General features: G+C 41.7%; 1 protein-coding gene across 1 annotated transcript in view; it reads left to right on the plus strand.

The window, feature by feature from the left end:
• Window positions 1-311: 311 nt before the first annotated feature.
• LOC124788804 (venom carboxylesterase-6-like) overlaps window positions 312-18,674 on the plus strand; it is a 49,847-nt gene continuing 31,484 nt past the window's right edge. Inside the window, exons 1-3 of the mRNA XM_047256086.1 lie at window positions 312-412; window positions 2,072-2,206; window positions 8,545-8,821. Of these exons, the coding sequence (XP_047112042.1) occupies window positions 350-412; window positions 2,072-2,206; window positions 8,545-8,821 (475 nt within the window). The 5' untranslated portion in view covers window positions 312-349. The remainder of the gene's footprint in view (window positions 413-2,071; window positions 2,207-8,544; window positions 8,822-18,674) is intronic.

Consider the following 18,674-nt stretch of genomic DNA (forward strand, 5'->3'; position numbering starts at 1 on the left):
ATTCCAGATTCCTTCGGTGAACATTTCCTAAGCCAGTGTAACCAAATTGTGAACCGAGAAAGCAGTTAAGTCTGAGAATTCTTAATCGTCAAGATGCGAGTCTATATAGTGTTTATATTTAGAGTTCTAACAAGAAACAAATTGTTTTTTAAACTCCTATGTTTTTCTAGTCGAACTGTCCTTCCTCTGTTCAACAGTGCCTCTCATATCAGTTGAGTAACAGACGCCAGCATGTTATCTAATCAGGTTATACCCGCTACCAGCTGGCCTCCATATAAGAGCTTCCGCTTCGCAGTCAGCTTCACTGATCGCCCATTGACGCCACGATCCGTTGGAAGCACCAGCAGACATGGAGTTGAGACTTCCATCTTGTCTATGGTTAACGCTCCTCACCATAGCATCTTTAGCAAAGGTGAATATCGTACACATTGTTTCAGCAAAACACTTGTCAGTTTACAAAGTGATCAGAAGAGTGTGTTCGTATTACATGGACTCACAAAATATTTAAGTGCAGAATATTTACTCGTACGTCACCAGGAGTAGATTTCTGTTACAGGGGAAATGCGTATATCCGCACAGAATATTTCGTTGCTTTTCTAAAGCACCTTTCCGTACTGTTTTAGACTTTCCACGCAAGAAGGATACTGGAAATTAGTTTCATTATGCAAGGAACGTGTACACCAACAGTTTTGAGAAAAATTCAGTATATTTCGACGATTTCGTGACTTGTTAATCGTCATACTAGCTTTAAGCAGTTTCTGCCGGTTATGCGTCACGCTGTACAAAGTCCTGTTTCAGGTATCGTTAATTCTACCCGATGGACGCTGAGACCTGGCCGTACATGCCTACACTATTTTGACCTCAGAAACTTTCTTCAGGTTCTACACTGACCTGTTTGTAATGACGTGAATGTCAATAGTATGTTAAGATTGTAACCATTCGCTATTTACGTCTTCCGTTTCCGAGACATTTTTCGGACATGGCATAAACTGGGAATATATAACTTACAGTCACTCCATGACTGGACAGAATAGCTCCTTTGAAATTAATAGATTCATGGGATAGAAAGGAGCGTGACCGACAGAAACTGGACCATTGAGGACACACAATGTAGGTTATTATGGAGGCTGAGATGCGGCATGCGGCAAGAACCTTAGGACTCCCACCAGTATATGTATAGGGACTCTCCCCTGAGGGTCGTCAGGCGCATTCTCTCTGGTATTTCAGTAGATACTTGAAATTTAGTTTTTGCATCTTATAGTTGGACTCAGCCCAAACAATTGCCGGTCGTCACGTCTTTTACGCGACACCCAGTATCGTCGAAAAGCATCAGTTTGTTTTCCATTACAAACAAAATGATTTTTTAAGTGTAATTTTACGTGTCCATTCGATAGAGCTGTCTCAGATTAGTCTAGTGTGATATTCGTTTCATCGATGTGCAGTAACGGGAACAGTAGAACTCTGAGAACATCCAGTGCTCCAGCAGTGGCAGCACTACCCTGGCCCGCGGCAAGCATGAAATGCTGCAGCGTCTTCGCTGGATTGAAGGTTATTTTTCTAGTTTTACTGTCCGTATTACCGTAAGCCGATGAAACGATTATGACACTACACTAACTTCGGAATGTGAACTTTAACTGCGGAAACAATCCGTCTTAAGGACGCGGGGAAAATGCTGAATTTTAATTAATTATTTATGTATTTATTTTGTCAAATTCTTTTGGTGGTGCAGTGCTTTGTCCGGTCAATTGATATAGAGAAGGCATTTATCATCTACTAACATCTTACACATGGTTGCTGCTGAACTTCCCCTCTTTTCTAGGGGCGGAGCGAGGTAGCGCAGCGGTTGGAAGACCGGACTCTAATTCTGGAGCACGACAGTTCATATTCGCGCCTCCGCGCCAATTTTCCATGTCCTTAAATCGCTGAAGGCAAATTCTGAGATGCTTCCTTTCAAAAACCACGGACGATTTCCTTCCAGATCCTTCCTAATCCGACCTTGCGCTCCGTGTCCAATGGCGTCATTATCGACGGGGCGTTAAACATTCATCTTGCTTGATTTTTTTTGTTATAGGGAGAGGATGTGCTGGTGACTGTCAAGCAAGGAGTGCTAAGGGGGACCACAGCCACGAGCGTGTACAACGTGTCTTACACGTCCTTTGTGGGCATCCCGTATGCTACGCCGCCATTAGGGAAACTCCGGTTCCAGGTAAGTGTTCACCTGATGGAGAGTACATCTGTACATTTGTGACGAAGTGTCTCGCAGCAGACAGTCTCTAAGTTACATTTGTTCCAGTGGAACGAGAACTGTTAAAAGGCTGCAAAACGAAAACGTATCGAAACATAACATGCAGCAAATTTTTGAAAATGAAACCTGGAGACGTGGTTTCTGAAAAATAATTATGTTGGAACACAGAAAGTATTTGAAACTGACGAATGTGACGTGCCAGTTTACGATAATACAACTAACTTCCACACGAAATGTGATTATGCTACTCAGCATTTTGCACTCGTTGTGGGGCATGAAACTAATATAGGCTGTGTGCAGGGCCTATAAACAACTAAATTCTGAACCCAAATAAATTACGTCACAAATCCATATCATGGATTTCATCGATAACATTAATTAATTAAACTGGCTGCAGCCAATCTAGGAAATTGCTGTAAGAGTTTACTTACGCTAAAGGTGCTGTGTTCCATATAACAAATAATACGTCAAAACATTGATTCAAAGTACGTAATTTATTAGCAAATACAATTTCCTGAGTTCCCAATTCACAATAACGGTCATCAGCCATTTTTTTCCTTGTTACCAACTTAATTTTGGCAGGCCTGCTCAAAAAACTAAGTTTTGGAAATCTCAGCATCAGTTCAGAATTGGATGTGGTTTCCCTTAAAAACCTATGTATACACATGCCTCTAGCCATCAGATTAAGGATTGTGAGGTCACAAAACAAGTATCAATATGTACTCATAGAAGAAGTTAGCTGTCAAGAAGAAAGCACTAATTTAAATCATGATACTTTGAACATGAAAGAGATTGAACGTAAAATTAGTTAGAATGTATAAAAAATATGCAGCAAAAATACCTGAGCCAGTCATTCTCTCCATGAATCTTCTAACGTCTTAGTAAATTAAAATAAATATAATACTTAAAAACTTTAGAATGAGTGAAATGACGTGCAAAGTATCTCTTGTTAAAGGAATTGTTGTACTGATTAAAAATGGGTCTTAGATTTTGCAGGTCAGTAATGTTTCCAAAATTTGTGAATAATTTAATATTGTAGGTAATATTTTATCAATATTAATTCACTTGATGGGAGAGTGGAGGAATGGAGGGGGGAACCCATCATGTCTTCAGTGCAACGTTGCCACATCTACACCAGGGGGCAGGGGAGAGGGCTTGATGGAGGGTCGGTCATCTTTAACAAATTAAAATTGGCGTTGTTCTGTCTTTATGTCCCCTACTAGTATGATCCAGACTGGCTATCCAGCAGTACCTGACACTAGAGCTTGATGAGCACCTCCGTGACAATTTCGTGCATGCTAAATCAACCGATAACGAAACGTGCTACTCTTCTTTGAATCTTATTATTTCCTCTATCAATCCCATCTGGTTTGGATTCCGAACTGACAATTAGTATTCAAATATTGGTCAATGGTTAGTGAGCGACACCTCTTTTGTCTCCTCAGGATTCTTCCAATGAATCTCAGTTTGGCTTGTGACTTACCCATCGTGAATTTAATGTGGTCATTTCGGTTCAAATCGTTTCGTATGCATAGTACTGCATATTTTATGGAAGTAACTGCTTCCTGCAATTTTTCTGGAATCTGCTGTCCAAACAATAACGGCTATTTATGTCTATGTATACACGGTACGTTTCATTTGATTATGCTGTGGTTCAATTGCCTCTGCATGCACTTAGCGTTAATTCTCCGAAGGTCTTTTTGTATTTTGCCACAATCCACTGGCAGTGCGTCTCCTCTGTATACAACAGCATTACCTTCTAAAAGTCTCAAGGAATTTCTGATGTTATTCATTAAGTTTTTATACTCACTGTCAAATGTAATGGTCCTACAACACTCCCTTGAGCATACGCCCAAAGCTATTGTACTTTAACTTCTGAAGACTTTCCCAGTTGAGAATGATGTGCTGTGTTCTTTTTGCTAGGAACTCTTCAGTCCTGTCACACAGTTGGTCTTACCATCCAGACACTTTAAGTTTACTCATTAGGTGACGGTGCAGAATTGTATCGAGCAACCTGCGAAAGTCAAGGAACAACACAATATTTTGTTCAACACCAAAAAAACAACACTCTGAGGTACTAGTTTAAAAGCAAAGTATCCGGAGTAATAGAAAAATCCAACCAAAGCTCATCTCTTAGATAAACCGAGGCCGTTGTGAAGTCTGTCGTCGTTAAGTGCGAGCTACAGTTGAGAGCTGGACATGTCGTGCATATAAGGAGCTCTGTTTCTTTGTAGCTTCTGCTTAATTTATATTTCACTCCGGAATAGTCAACTCATTGTATTACCTGACGGCTGGAAACGTCGCCTTCACTTGCTGCATCACTCCTGCGACATGTTTCGGATTTGATGCGCCACCCACATGGTTCATAGACACATCGTGTCGTCCTCATTGGCTACCATTTCGCCGTCTCTTACTGTATGGGTGGTAACAGATTCCGGCTAGTCACTTTTCCAAGGCAAGCTAGCTGTCACACTAGAAGTAGAAGATCGATTTTGCTATTTGGGCAACAAAATAACTGATGATGGCCCAAACAGAGGAAATATAAAGACTTGCAGTCGTAAGAGAAGCGTTTCTGAAGAAATTTCTTAACATGGAGTATAGACTCAAGTGCTAAGAAATCTTTTCTGAAGGTATTTGTCTCGAGTATAGCCATGTATGGAAGAAGAACATGGACACAAACAGTTAAACAAGAAAAGAATAGAAGTTTTTAAAATGTGATGCTGCAGAGGAATGCTGAAAATTATATGGGTATATCACGTTACTAATATGGAGGGACTGAACGGAATTGGAGAGACAAGAAATTTATGGTATAACTTTACTAAAATAAGGGATCGATTGATATGATACATTCTGAGACATTAAGGGATCACCTATTTAATATTGCCTGGAAGTGTTAAGACATGAAGAGGCTTGCACACGATAGAGTAGGATGGACAGTTGTAACAAACCAGTCTTTGACCTGAAGACAACAATAACAACAAAGCGTCATAACGGCGTTAACGAAATGTGTTAAGGAAGTGGAACTACAAAAGGCACACAGGGACCCCAGAAAATAAGTTACAATGTCGTCCCCAGCTAATGTCACTGAGCAACAAGAGTGGTGCATTTTCAGATCTGCGTACCAGCCACTGCGTTTCCAGCAGACGCGTGCGTCACAGTGTGCGAGTTACGTGTCGCGGCAACTATAAATGTACTACAAAGTTGAAGTAAGTGGGCCAGTAGGATTCTCGTGTGCAAAACGTCTAAATTTCAACCAGATTCAGAAATGTTGCCAAAAACTTGACCAAGCTCGCAAAGAAGTTGGGACGCTGATCGGGGAGGGAGGCTATGGACACAGGCCACAGACGACTGCGTTCAGGCAATCGAGGATCTGATTTTCAGCAACCGAACAAGAAAGAGATTTCCGAACGATGAGGATATTCACGCGGCAGTCCTCGGATGGCGGATAGTCCAGGAACTTGACGATAGGTAGAATGTTTCGAGAGGGTTTAGAGGAACTTGGTGACTATGTTAAAAATTAGTACCATGAATATGTGTCACTTTGAAGTGTAGTTAAAACAGTGACATGAATATGTTTCACTTAACTTTATATGTCCGCTCTTACTGAATTGTCACTGTCGTTTGCCTCCATTTGTTACTTTCATTAAATGATAGTTTGCTATCGTTAATAGGGATATTAATAACCATTCTCCATTTCATTGACGTACTACGCCTGGTGGCTGAAAAATAATTTTATTTATCTCTAACACTAATTTTTTCTTCCCTCCATTTCCATCCTGATGTCAGGTCTGACGAGTGATACTAGCGGCCTAGTAGAGTCTGTACCAACTTTACTCTGTGAGCAAAAGGGACGCTAGCACCAAAGATAAACAAATTTAGCAGAGAAGAGGGTGTCATATTGCTCACTGCCGAGGAGAAATAATACCTCCCTCCCCTCACTGAATTCGAAGAGAGAGTCGTTGCCTTCTAGTTCCGCCCTTTAGGGCAAACTTGGGCTGGCTAGCAAACTGTGTGGACGTAGCTGTATACGGCTCCTCATATTATAGCAAAAAGAAGGTATCAGAATGTACCGTTTAGTCGTGCACAAAGCTAATACTAATACCTTCAGAGTCACTTCAGTCAGAAAAACTTTAAATAATGTTTTAATTGTCATCATGTTGGTGGATTAGATGGTGAAAGGAGGGGACTTGGCCGGTGCACTTTTAATTGCACGATCTACTTGAATTACACGAAGTGAAATATTGATGCACCGACACCAATTTTGTGGGAAAATTTTACTGTAATTTGAGTGTTTCCTTTGTGCTCAGTATCAGCCTGTGTCTACATGTTATTTATTATTGTGCCAGATCAAGGCACTCCTAGAGATCCAATTTAATAATTTTATGTTTCTTCCGAACTTATTTGAGTGCTATTTACTGTCGATGACACGTTTCGTGCAGGGCGTTTGATCAATTTGAAGTGATTTCGTTGTAAGTCAGCTTGACCAAGCGTTCTCACGTTTAGCGTCCACCGTATATTTAATGTTGACAACGCAACCATTATTAATCCTCTCGTATCCACTCTAAACTCAACTTATGTCCAAGTTTAAGTACGGATTTTTTTTAAACTTCCTGGCAGATTAAAACTGTGTGCCCGACCGAGACTCGAACTCGGGACCTTTGCCTTTCGCGGGCAAGTGCTCTGCCATCTGAGCTACCGAACCACGACTCACGCCCGGTCCTCACAGCCTTACTTCTGCCAGTATCTCGTCTCACTTTTTATTTTGTTTTATTATTATTATTTGACGTTCAGACCTCTCCTTGTCAGTATCAGGTTACGGGGCCACGTGGATAGATTTCACTGTGCATTTTTATGTTGTTGTTAAACTGACTGAAAGAATATTATGCGGATTATACGAAAGAAATTGAACCAGTGATATGTTGTTCCAATTCTAACGGACTTGCCTCAGTAGCGGTTCCGCTTACGAAAACTGACAATGGCTGAGAGAGGGGGCTGCTGACTGTTTGAGTTTATATGTAAGCAGAAGAACAAAAGCGGCACAAAGAGTATGTATTACTCTAATTTGCTGTATTTTTCATTCCACGTTTACTTAGCATCACTAATCTCAGTACGTATTTTCCCCACATGTAATGGTACTTAGCGTATTACACTATGTGTTTTCATGTTTTTCACATAATCTAGTCTTGCTTAACTGATTGTGGAGCCAAAATCAACTAAAATTCAGTTAATCTGCTCAATATAAATTCAAAACGCGTAGGGTTTAGCCAACTGACATTTCCTATTGTACGTGCTTGATACTTTCTATACGATAACAAAACGCTACTTTGAGAAGAAATTAGCCTGATCCAGGGTGAAAGAGTGAGTGAGTGAGAGAGAGAGAGAGAGAGAGAGAGAGAGAGAGAGAGAGAGGTTTATTATTATAGCCGTTATTGTTATTATTTTTTTGGTTTTTATCTCTCCATTTGGGCCATTATCAGTTATTTTGTTGCCAAAATAGCAAAACCTATCTACTACTTTAAGTGTCTCGTTTGCCAATCTCATTCCCTCAGCATCACGTGACTTAATTCGACCATATTCCACCATTATTCTTTTACTTTTGTTGCAGTTCGTCTTATACATCCCTTTAAAGGCACTGTCCATGCCTTTCAATCGCTCTTCCAGTCTTTTGCTGTCTCTGGCAGAATTACAATGTCATCGGCAAGTCTAATAGCTTTTATTTCTTCTCCATGAACTTTAATACCTACTCCAAATTTTTCTTTAACTTCTTTTGCAGCTTGCTCAATGTACAGATTGAATACCAACAGGGATAGGCAACTAACCTGCCTCACTCTTTTCTCAACCACTGCTTTCCTTTCATGCTCCTCTACTCTTGCAACTGCTATCTGGTTTCTGTACAACTTGTAAATAGCCCTTCGCCCCCTGTATGTTACCATCTTCAGAATTTCAAAAAGAGTATTGCAGTCAGAATTATCAACGGTCTGCAAATCTTATGTACGTTGGTTTGCCTTATCTTAACCTATCTTCCAAGATAAGTCGTACCGTCAGTACAGCATGACATGTTGCTACATTTCTCCAGAATCCAAACTAATCTTCCCCGAGGTTGGCTTCTACCAGTTTTTCCATTTTTTTATGGAATCCATGTTAGTATTTTGCAACCATAACTTATTAAACTGATAGTTTGATAACTTTCGTAACTGTCAGCAACTGCTTTATTTGCAATTGGAATTACTACATTATTCTAGGAGTTTGAGGGTATTTCGCTTTATCGAATTTTAAATTACTAGACAAATTCATTACAGGCTCCGCAACCGGCAGCAAACTGGGAAGGAATACTCAACGCCACCGAGTACGGCAGTGACTGTGTCCAGGAAAGCGGCAGCGGCTCCGAGGACTGCCTCTACCTGAACGTGTACGTGCCGGGTGTGCCGGAGGAGGGCGCCCAACTGCCCGTCATGTTCTGGATTTACGGCGGAGGGTACAGAGTCGGCAGTGGTTCTGGAAAAATGTCCAGCCCAGAATTTCTCGTCTCCTACGGCGTTATATTCGTCGCTTTGAACTACCGCCTGGGACCGCTTGGTAAGTATTGCTTTGAGAGAATCCGATCTGAGGGTAGTGTATTTGATTACCGCTCAAACGGTCCTGAATCGTGTGTTAGATCTAAGGAACTGGTTAAATTTTGAATAAAGTGTATCAGCAATACCTATCAAAGACTTTAAGTAGTTACCGTCATTCTGTCAACGGTCTGTTCAAGGAGGGCGTAGAAGTGGATAAAGTGTCAGGTCTCTTGCCCCTATAGTGGGAAACTGCCTTAAGAGATGCAGAGTTGGCAGTTAGCAATGACATTAGGAAGTTAATGGAAATCATTATAATAAATCAGAAAATAAGCATCCACAAGGATTGTGCCCTATAATTGAAAAAAAGTCATGACCATGTCGCCTTTGGCAAAATATTTCGGATTAAATCACCATTTGGATATCTGAATGGCACTACCAAAGGGGGAGGTACCCATGGAAACAAGATTAAAAGACCATCAAACGTGTACACCTCACGATACGGAGCGTGGACTGTTAGAAGTCTGAACCTCGAAGATAAAACTTCGAAAATCTGAAAAGGGAAATGAAAAAATTCACACTAGTTGCAATGGGGACCTCTGAAATGAGATGCTAAGAAGGTAAGGGTTTCCAGTGACACGAATATAGGGTAATATCAACAGCAGTAGAAATAGGAAGGTAGGGCAAGATCAGAGAGGGAGCTGTCATAAAATAAGGAAGAGCTTCGGAAGGCACTTAACAAGGATTCTGGGTTATTAGCTTTTAATGCTGAACAGGATCCTAGTAGTACTGCAGCTCAAAATTGCTTAGGGCTCCGTGAACACCTGCTGACATACTGCCTCTTGGCTTCTGTTTCAGGTTCTTCGGCCGACGTTTGTATGATGATTTTTGTGACTTTCGTCAGCATGAGTTGCTGGCATTGTCAAAGCTTCACCCTCCATCGCTGGCGGTTGACTGGAGCCGAGCTGGAGGCCGCAGATTATATGTACCTGTCGCGCCAACGTCCAAGTGTTTTTCCGTGGTAATTTCCGGTACGGTTCTCCTCTTGCCGCCTGAAAAGGTCGTTCACTGCAGCACGAGAATCCAAGATCCGTTCACCTTGAGGTTTTCTTCTCGTTGAAGCTATTGACATGTTTGCATATTTCTATAGCTTCACCGAACAAGCGTGTGTGATTGCTTTTATCTACAGCAATAACTTCTGTGTTGGCGAATTTTACTGTGTGGTCGGTTTCATACAGCGTGTGCTTCGTCACAGCCGATTGTTCCACCTGTCCCAGATTGCAGTGTCGGTTATGATCTGTGATCCTGGTGTTGACCGATCGTTCAGTCAGTATATAGTGTACCATGTACATGCGGAAAAGTTTTTATTGTTTCAGTCACATCAACATAAACTTTTCCGCATGTACATGGTATACAATATATTCCTGCCACTGCACGTGGGTACCACTTTTCCTTTGCGATCTGAGCCACTCTTGTATCTTCTTTGTCGGTTTATAAACAGCCTTTACTCCGTGTTTGCGCAATACACGTCGATGCTGTCCGTCACTCTAGGCATATATGGCAGAAAGGCCATACACTTTGATGTTGCTTCTTTGTTTAACAAAGTGCCACTCAGAGACTCTCTGGAGCACATAGGTTCAATCTTCCAGCAAGACATCACCAAGCTCTATTATGCGTGTCTCACTATGAGTTGTTTCGCTTACAATGATATCTTCTACGAACAGCTCCAAGGCGTCGCCATGGGTAGTTCTCTAAGTCCAGTGGTGGTCAACTCCTTCACGCAACATTTCGAAGCTCATACACTGGTCTTGGCACCTTGTACACCTAAGGTGAGATTCAGATACGTTGATGATACCTTAGTTGCGTGGAACAATGGTGAGGAACAGTTCGGTGACTTACCAAGACACTTGAACAGCCTCCATGCCAACATAAAATTTACCATGGACTCATAAAAGGACAAGCAGCCGTCCTTTCTATATGTGCTGGTCACAAGGGATGGTTCAAAACTGGGACACAGAGTGTATCGAAAACTGACACACACGGACCGATACCTTCGCATACTGTCAAATCACCACCCGAGCCAGAAATGAGGCATGATTAATACGCTCATAACGAAAGAAAGACGAATATGTAAGCCGCAGCACCTCAGTCGCGAAATGCAACACCTAGAAAGCGTTCTGAGGAGCAGCGGGTACTCCCCCAGTTGCATAAGAAATGTCACAGAGTCAAACACAAGGCGAAGTGAGACTTCGGAAACAGAAACATTGGGCACGACCTTTCTGCCATACAGTCCAGAGTAGTGGACAGAATCGGCTGTATATTCCGCATACGAGGCGTAAAGACTATTTATAAACCAACAAAGAAGATAAAAGAGTGTCTCAGATCAGTGACTTGCAATGTCGGAAATATATCGCATACTACATAGATCCGGAAAAGTTTTATGTTGGAGTGACTGGAAGATCAATCAGCATCACAGAACATACGCGACATTGCAGGTTGGGGTAGGTGGAGAAATTGGTCGTGGTAAGGCACGCGCTGTGCGGAGCGACCACACAGTAAAATTCGCCGACACGGAAGTTATTGCTGTAGAGAAGAGCTATCACACCCGCTTGCACAGTGAAGCTGTAGAAATACACAAACGTGACAATAGCTTAAACGAGAAAGAAGGAAACCTCAACGCGAACGCATCTTAGACTCCAGTGCTGCAGCGAAGGGAGAACCGTATCGGAAATGACCACAGCAAAAGCCCTTGGACGTTGCCGCAAGGGTACACATAATCTGCGGCCACGAGCTCGACTCCAGTCCCCCACCAGCAATGGATGATGAATCTTTGACAGTGCCAGCCACTCGTGATTGTAAAACGTCAGAAAAATCACCAAACAGACGTCGGCCAGACCCTTGCAATTTAAATTGACCTTTCTGTAACGAAACAGCTTCGGTTTTTACACTTGAAATCCTGTCATGAAAATCAGAATGCATCTCTTTCATTAAATGAGCGATTACCACATCAACTGTCCCTGAAATATTTTTTCCAGTGGATTATAATTTCTGCTCTAAATTCTATATCTTTCCCTATAAAGTGATAACCTTAGCTTGATGCTACCTTGCACTCGCCTCCATTCCCTCAGCCAGTTTTCTGGTTCTTCCATTTATTCCTTCTGAAAATTCCAAACCCAGTGTTATTTTACTAGTACCTAGCCTTTCGCCTAATTTTTCACTGACAAAAAAAGTTGTCGTGTTCGAGCAAACATTTATGTATGAAATTTTTGTTGCAGAATTTTACGTACCTCTCAATGTCCTGGTGACTGCCGATGTTTTCAAAACTCTGCAAACGTACTCTGTAAAATTCATACGCATTGCAGATATCGTAAACTATAAATGAGGACTATCAGTAAAATGCTCAGAGGAATACGAATTACTACAGCACGCACAGTATCGTCAACTTCGTAGGCAGCGTTCTGCTAAGAGTAACGAGGTGTTGGTGTCTATACTTCTGCAGATCATTGATTGTAAATGACCGAATGCATTTTCATGATAAAGAAACTCTCAATAAATTTTGGCTGCATGCTCCTGGAGCGGAGTTGAAGAATGTCTGTCGTTCTCTTGGCATATATTTTATAATGCCTAAAAAAATACAAGTCCAGAGGTTGTGTATATATTGTAGTTTTGGTTGAATGATTTTTACAACTACATCTTCTTCTCCAGAGGTTTCAATAGTACTTGTTCATCCTTATGTCTAGATAAAGAGTGTCAAAGTACTATTGATTCTGAGAGAAAATTTACAGGAAAAACCCTCCTCAGATTTTTCTTCGTCATCTTTCAGATCGCACTTGCATCTGTGAAGACATTAGGAGAACATCGTTTTACTGTTTCCCTTCACAAGCGAAGTACAAACTTCCCGTTTGGTTCTTGGAATCATACATGGAATTATTCTGCCAATCGTACGTTCACTGATATAGCAACGTCGATCGTGTAAGTGTATGTTGGACTATTAATTGATTGGAACGTCGAGACTCTTTTTCTCTCTCGTTTAACGTATAGCGTTCTTTCGGAACAAAATGTTTGAGCACCTTGAATGATCTCTTCCTCATCGTCTTTAACTTTTCGTGCATGGAGCATTGTTACACGGCGTGATGTTATCCCAGACATCTTCTTCGACTTTGTCCCAGTGACGCTATAAAGTTCGTTCACTCGAGATCTCTGGCTACATCCAATGCCCAGCGCTGAAATGCCGGTAATGAACTAAAGAAAAGCATTCTCGCGTTTCGTGTTACTTCGCCTTTACACACTGCTTGACGGCACTGAATACAGCCTACGATTTCCCATGAAAACTTATGTCTTTCCCTGTCACATAATCCAATACGCTATTAATATTGCTTTCAGTCTTCATTTTATGGTATCTTTTCAGGAATGTGTCACATATATTGAAACCTCTGCCGTCATAATCATTGTATATGTTGTCTACTTGCTGAAACCATCGCCTGTTCTCGAACTAGCCGTATCATTACCTCTTGCCGTGAGGTATTCGTCATTATCATCACTAGCATCATAAATATGTGTTAGCGTTACAGTAGTAACCGTTTCTAATCGGTGATAATATTTTTGCACTATAATAGATACCAGATAACGTGCGAATGATTCATACTTTCCAACAATACCATCTTCACGAAGAACCAATCGCAAAACGTTATCAGGGTTGATTCCCAATCGCCGACCCGCCTGACGCTTCACTACACAAATAACATCACAAAATGCAACTCCACGTACACATAGCACTGTCTCTACTGATCTCCACTGGCGTAGCGGCAGGAAAACGTCAAATTCGACGTGGCATACTCAGTAGCCTGTAATGGACGACTGTAGACGTTTGCAGATAAACGAATATCATAGGTGCAATAACGGACCTTTCAATGATTCCTTCCTCGTATGGACCTTGCCGTTGGCGGCGTGGCTTGAATGCTTCAGTGATACAGATAGCCGTACCGTAGGAGCAACCACTACGGAGGAGTATCTGTTAAGATGTCAAACATGTGGTTCTTGAAGAGGGGCAGCAGCTTTTTTAGTAGTTGCAGGAGCAACAGTCTGAGTGATTCACTGGTCTGGCGTTATAACATCAACTGAAACGGACTTGCTGTGTTGGTTCTGCGAATGGCTGAAGGCAACAGGAAACTGCAGCCGTGCTGTGTGGTTAAACGACGATTGTAAGCTCTTGAGTAAAATATTCAGGAGGTGAAATAGTGTCCCTGTCGGATCTCAGGGCGGGGATTGGTTAGGAGAATGTAGTAATTGGTGGGGAACAAAACTGGCGTTATACAGATCGGATCGTGTAATGTTAGATCACTTCGTCGGGCAAGTAAATTAGAAAATTTAGAAAAGGAAATGGATAGGTTGAAGTCACATATAGTGGGAATTAGTGCAGTTCAGTGGCAGAAGAACAACAATTCTGATCAGGTGAATACAGTGTCGTCAATACAAAATCAAATAGGGGTAATGCGGGTGTAGCTTTAATATCTAATAAGAAAGTAGGAATGCTGGCAAGCTAAGATTAAGAAAAAATGCAAAATGGTTAAGCAGGAATGGAGACAGGACAAATGGATGCCTTTAGAGAAAGGAGAACTATGAAGAAAGCTTGGATACCAGAAGAAATACTCCAGCTCATCGACGGAAGTAGGAAGTACTGAAATATAGTAAGGAATACAGCATTATAGCTCAGTTAACAATACAACAAATAGTAAGTGCAGGAAACGCATGGTAATATTATTACAGGAAAAACGTGAAGAACCCGAAAAAGAAATGGTCGTTGGAATAACTCATTCGAAATATAGAAAATGAGGAAACAGTCGTCTGTGAAATTAAAAACAAGTGCGTCAACATGAAGAGTGCAATGGGAATTCCATTTTTAACGCAAAAGAGAGAGCAGATAGTGGAAAGAGTACAGTGAAGATCTCTTGAAGGGCACTGATTTGTCTGATGACGTGATAGAAAAGGAAATGGGAGTCGATATGGAACGCACAGGGAATTCAATATTAGAGTCCGGTTTAACAGAAATTAGGATGACATGGAATCAAATAAAGTAAAATGGATAAATATCGTTACTTCGTAATTTCTAAGATCATAGAAGGAAGTGGCAATTAAAAGACTATCCAATTATTTGTAGATTCTATGACACAAGAGATATATCATCTGACTTTCAGGAAAATCTTCTTCACGCAATTCCGAAGATAACAAGGGCAGATACACTTGAAAACTGTTATATAAGCAGCTTAAAAGATCACGCATCACATTACTTACAAGAATAAAACAAACTAGAATGAAAAGTACGACAGTTTGACATTATGAAAGATAAAGCTAGCAGAGCGACAATTCTGAACTCAGGATACAGTCGTAGAATTTGTCGACTTAGAATACGAGGCGAAGGGGTATCAATGGTAATATTCACTGATGGCAACGCGGTCCTCGGCGAAAGAGACGAAGATTAACAGGATGTCTAGAATGAAATGAACAGCATAATGAGCGTACACTATAGATTGAGGGTAAATCAATGAAGACAAAAGTAAAATGAGGAGTACCAGAAAGGAGATTAGCGACAGACTCAACATCAAAAATGGTGACAACGAAGTAGACTACGTGAAGGACTTTTTGCATTTTGGATGCAAAATAACAAGTGATGCGCGAAGCAAGGACGACAGCTTAGCATAGGGAATTCCTGGTCAAGGGAAGTCCACTAGTCTACATGGGCCTCAATTTGAGGAAGAAATTTTTTAGAATATACTTCTCGAGCGCAGCATTGTATGAAAGTGAAACATGAACTGTGGGAAAACCAAAACATAAGAGAATTTAAGTTTTTCAAACGTGGTGCTACAGAAGAATTTTAAAAATTGGATAATCAGATAAGGAAACAGCAGATTATCCAAATAATTGCCGAAGAAAAGAACTCGTGGAAAACACTGGAGGAAGGGACCTGATGACCGAACATGTGTCAGTACACTAAGGAAAAACTTTCATCGTACTAGAGGGAGTGGTAGAGGATAAAGAACTCCAGGTAAAGGCAGCGATTGGGAAACATCAGGCAAATTATTGAGAATGAAAAATGAAGATGCTACTGTGAGATGCAGAGTTTGGCATCAGGGAGGCATCACGGCAGACCGCATCAAGGTTGTCAAAATACTGATGACTTTGAAAAAAACCATCCAACAAGCAGTGAGATAAATTATAGAGTAATCTGGAAAGAAGAATTAAAGTTTAGGGACGGAGAGATAATAACTTTTAAGTTTTTCCATAATATTACAGTGCTTTCATACATGGTAAATGACTTAGAAGATCAGTGGATGGAATTAATAGTTTACTGATAAGATGTTACAAGATGTATATAACAAAAACGAATGAATGATAAACGTAATATAGGAAACACAAATCTGGCGATGCTTGGAGGGATTACTAACAATAGTAGATGAGTACACTCGGGACACAAAACGAGCCAACGAAAGGAAAGCAAGCAGGATATAAATTATAGACTAACAACGGTATGAGGAAGCTTATCCTTAAAAGAAAACATTGTATAACCGCATATAAATTTCCCTGTTGGAATGTTCACTATATGAAAAAAAAAGTTGAAGCAACCAGGAAGCATGGCAAGATGACAGACTAACTTCATACAAGTGCACACATCGGCGAGAAGGTAAATGATAAGAGTTTGCAATTCGGTGTAACAAGTTGAACAACCACTAAGTGTGTTGGGTTGGTGGTGTTTATTATTGTTTCCAGCTCTCGTGGGCACATAAGCGTGAACAGCGCAACATGTTGGGTCATTACTGCGAAAGACACGGATAGGCTGCATATACAGGGTGTTACAAAAAGGTACGGCCAAACTTTCAGGAAACATTCCTCACACACAAATAAAGAAAAGATGTTATGTCGACATGTGTCAGGAAACGCTTAATTTCCATGTTAGAGCTCATTTTAGGTTCGTCAGTATGTACTGCACTTCCTCGATTCACCGGCAGTTGGCCCAATTGAAGGAAGGTAATGTTGACTTCGGCGCTTGTGTTGACATGCGACTCATTGCTCTACAGTACTAGCATCAAGCACATCAGTACGTAGCATCAACAGGTTAGTGTTCATCACGAACGTGGTTTTGCAGTCAGTGCAACGTTTACAAATGCGGAGTTGGCAGATGCCCATTTGATGTATGGATTAGCACGGGGAAATAGCCGTGGCGCGGTACGTTTGTATCGAGACAGATTTCCAGAACGAAGGTGTCCCGACAGGAAGACGTTCGAAGCAAATGATCGGCGTCTTAGGGAGCACGGAACATTCCAGCCTATGACTCGCGATTGGGGAAGACCTAGAACGACGAGGACACCTGCAATGGACGAGGCAATTCTTCGTGCAGTTGACGATAACCCTAATGTCAGCGTCAGAGAAGTTGCTGCTGTACAAGGTAACGTTGACGACGTCACTGTATGGAGAGTGCTACGGGAGAACCAGTTGTTTCCGTACAATGTACAGCGTATGCAGGCACTATTAGCAGCTGATTGGCCTCCACGGGTACACTTCTGCGAATGGTTCATCCAGCAATGTGTCAATCCTCATTTCAGTGCAAATATTCTCTTTACAGATGAGGCTTCATTTCAACGTGATCAAATTGTAAATTTTCACAATCAACATGTGTGGGCTGACGAGAATCCGCACGCAATTGTGCAATCACGTCATCAACACAAATTTTCTGTGAACGTTTGGGCAGGCATTGTTAGTGATGTCTTGATTGGGCCCCATGTTCTTCCACCTACGCTCAATGGAGCACGTTATCATGATTTCATACGGGATACTCTACCTGTGCTGCTAGAACATGTGCCCTTACAAGTACAACACAACATGTGGTTCATGCACGATGGAGCTCCTGCACATTTCAGCCGAAGTGTTCGTACGCTTCTCAACAACAGATTCGGTGACCGATGGATTGGTAGAGACGGACCAATTCCATGGCCTTCACGCTCTCCTGACCTCAACCCTCTTGACTCATTCATGGGGGCATTTGAAAGCTCTTGTCTACGCAACCCCGGTACCAAATGTAGAGACTCTTCGTGCTCGTATTGTGGACGGCTGTGATACAATACGCCATTCTCCAGGGCTGCATCAGCGAATCAGGGATTCCATGCGACGGAGGGTGGATGCATGCATCCTCGCTAACGGAGGACATTTTGAACATTTCCTGTAACAAAGTGTTTGAAGTCACGCTGGTACGTTCTGTTGTTGTGTGTTTCCATTCCATGATTAATGTGATTTGAAGAGAAGTAATAAAATGAGCTCTAACATGTAAAGTAAGCGTTTCCGGACACATGTCCACATAATATATTTTCTTTCTTTGTGTGTGAGGAATGTTTCCTGAAAGTTTGGCCGTACCTTTTTGTAACACCCTGTAGATGCAAGACAGTGTTGTCAGCACATAACAGAGTTTGAAAAAGGTGTGTCATTGCAGGGCTCCATTTAGTTGGCCTGCCGAATCGTGCAGTATCCAGGTTTGGGGAACATTTGGATGTAACCGTGTGCTGACGTTGGACTGTATCAGAACGTGAGGTCGGACTGACTCATCATCAAAATTTCATTCCACCACATGTGACCACCACACGAGTGTGGGAGGGGTGGGGGAGTGGGGGGAAGGATCGCTGCATAGTGCACCTAGCACACTGAAATAGGAGTCAGTAGATTTGTTTTTTGGTTTGCGATTTCTTTATTGCGGCTTTCCACCATGGTACAATCCGAACAGAGGCAGTGTAGCTGGGGCATCCAATTGCCTTCCTCATGTGTATGCGTGGCGTCCCACAATGCTGACAGGCGGTATGGCCGATCTGTGGCGCAACGCCACTGCTTCCGTCAGC

This window comes from Schistocerca piceifrons, chromosome 3 (assembly GCF_021461385.2).
Source record: "Schistocerca piceifrons isolate TAMUIC-IGC-003096 chromosome 3, iqSchPice1.1, whole genome shotgun sequence".
In the NCBI taxonomy this organism is placed as follows: Eukaryota; Metazoa; Arthropoda; class Insecta; order Orthoptera; family Acrididae; genus Schistocerca; species Schistocerca piceifrons.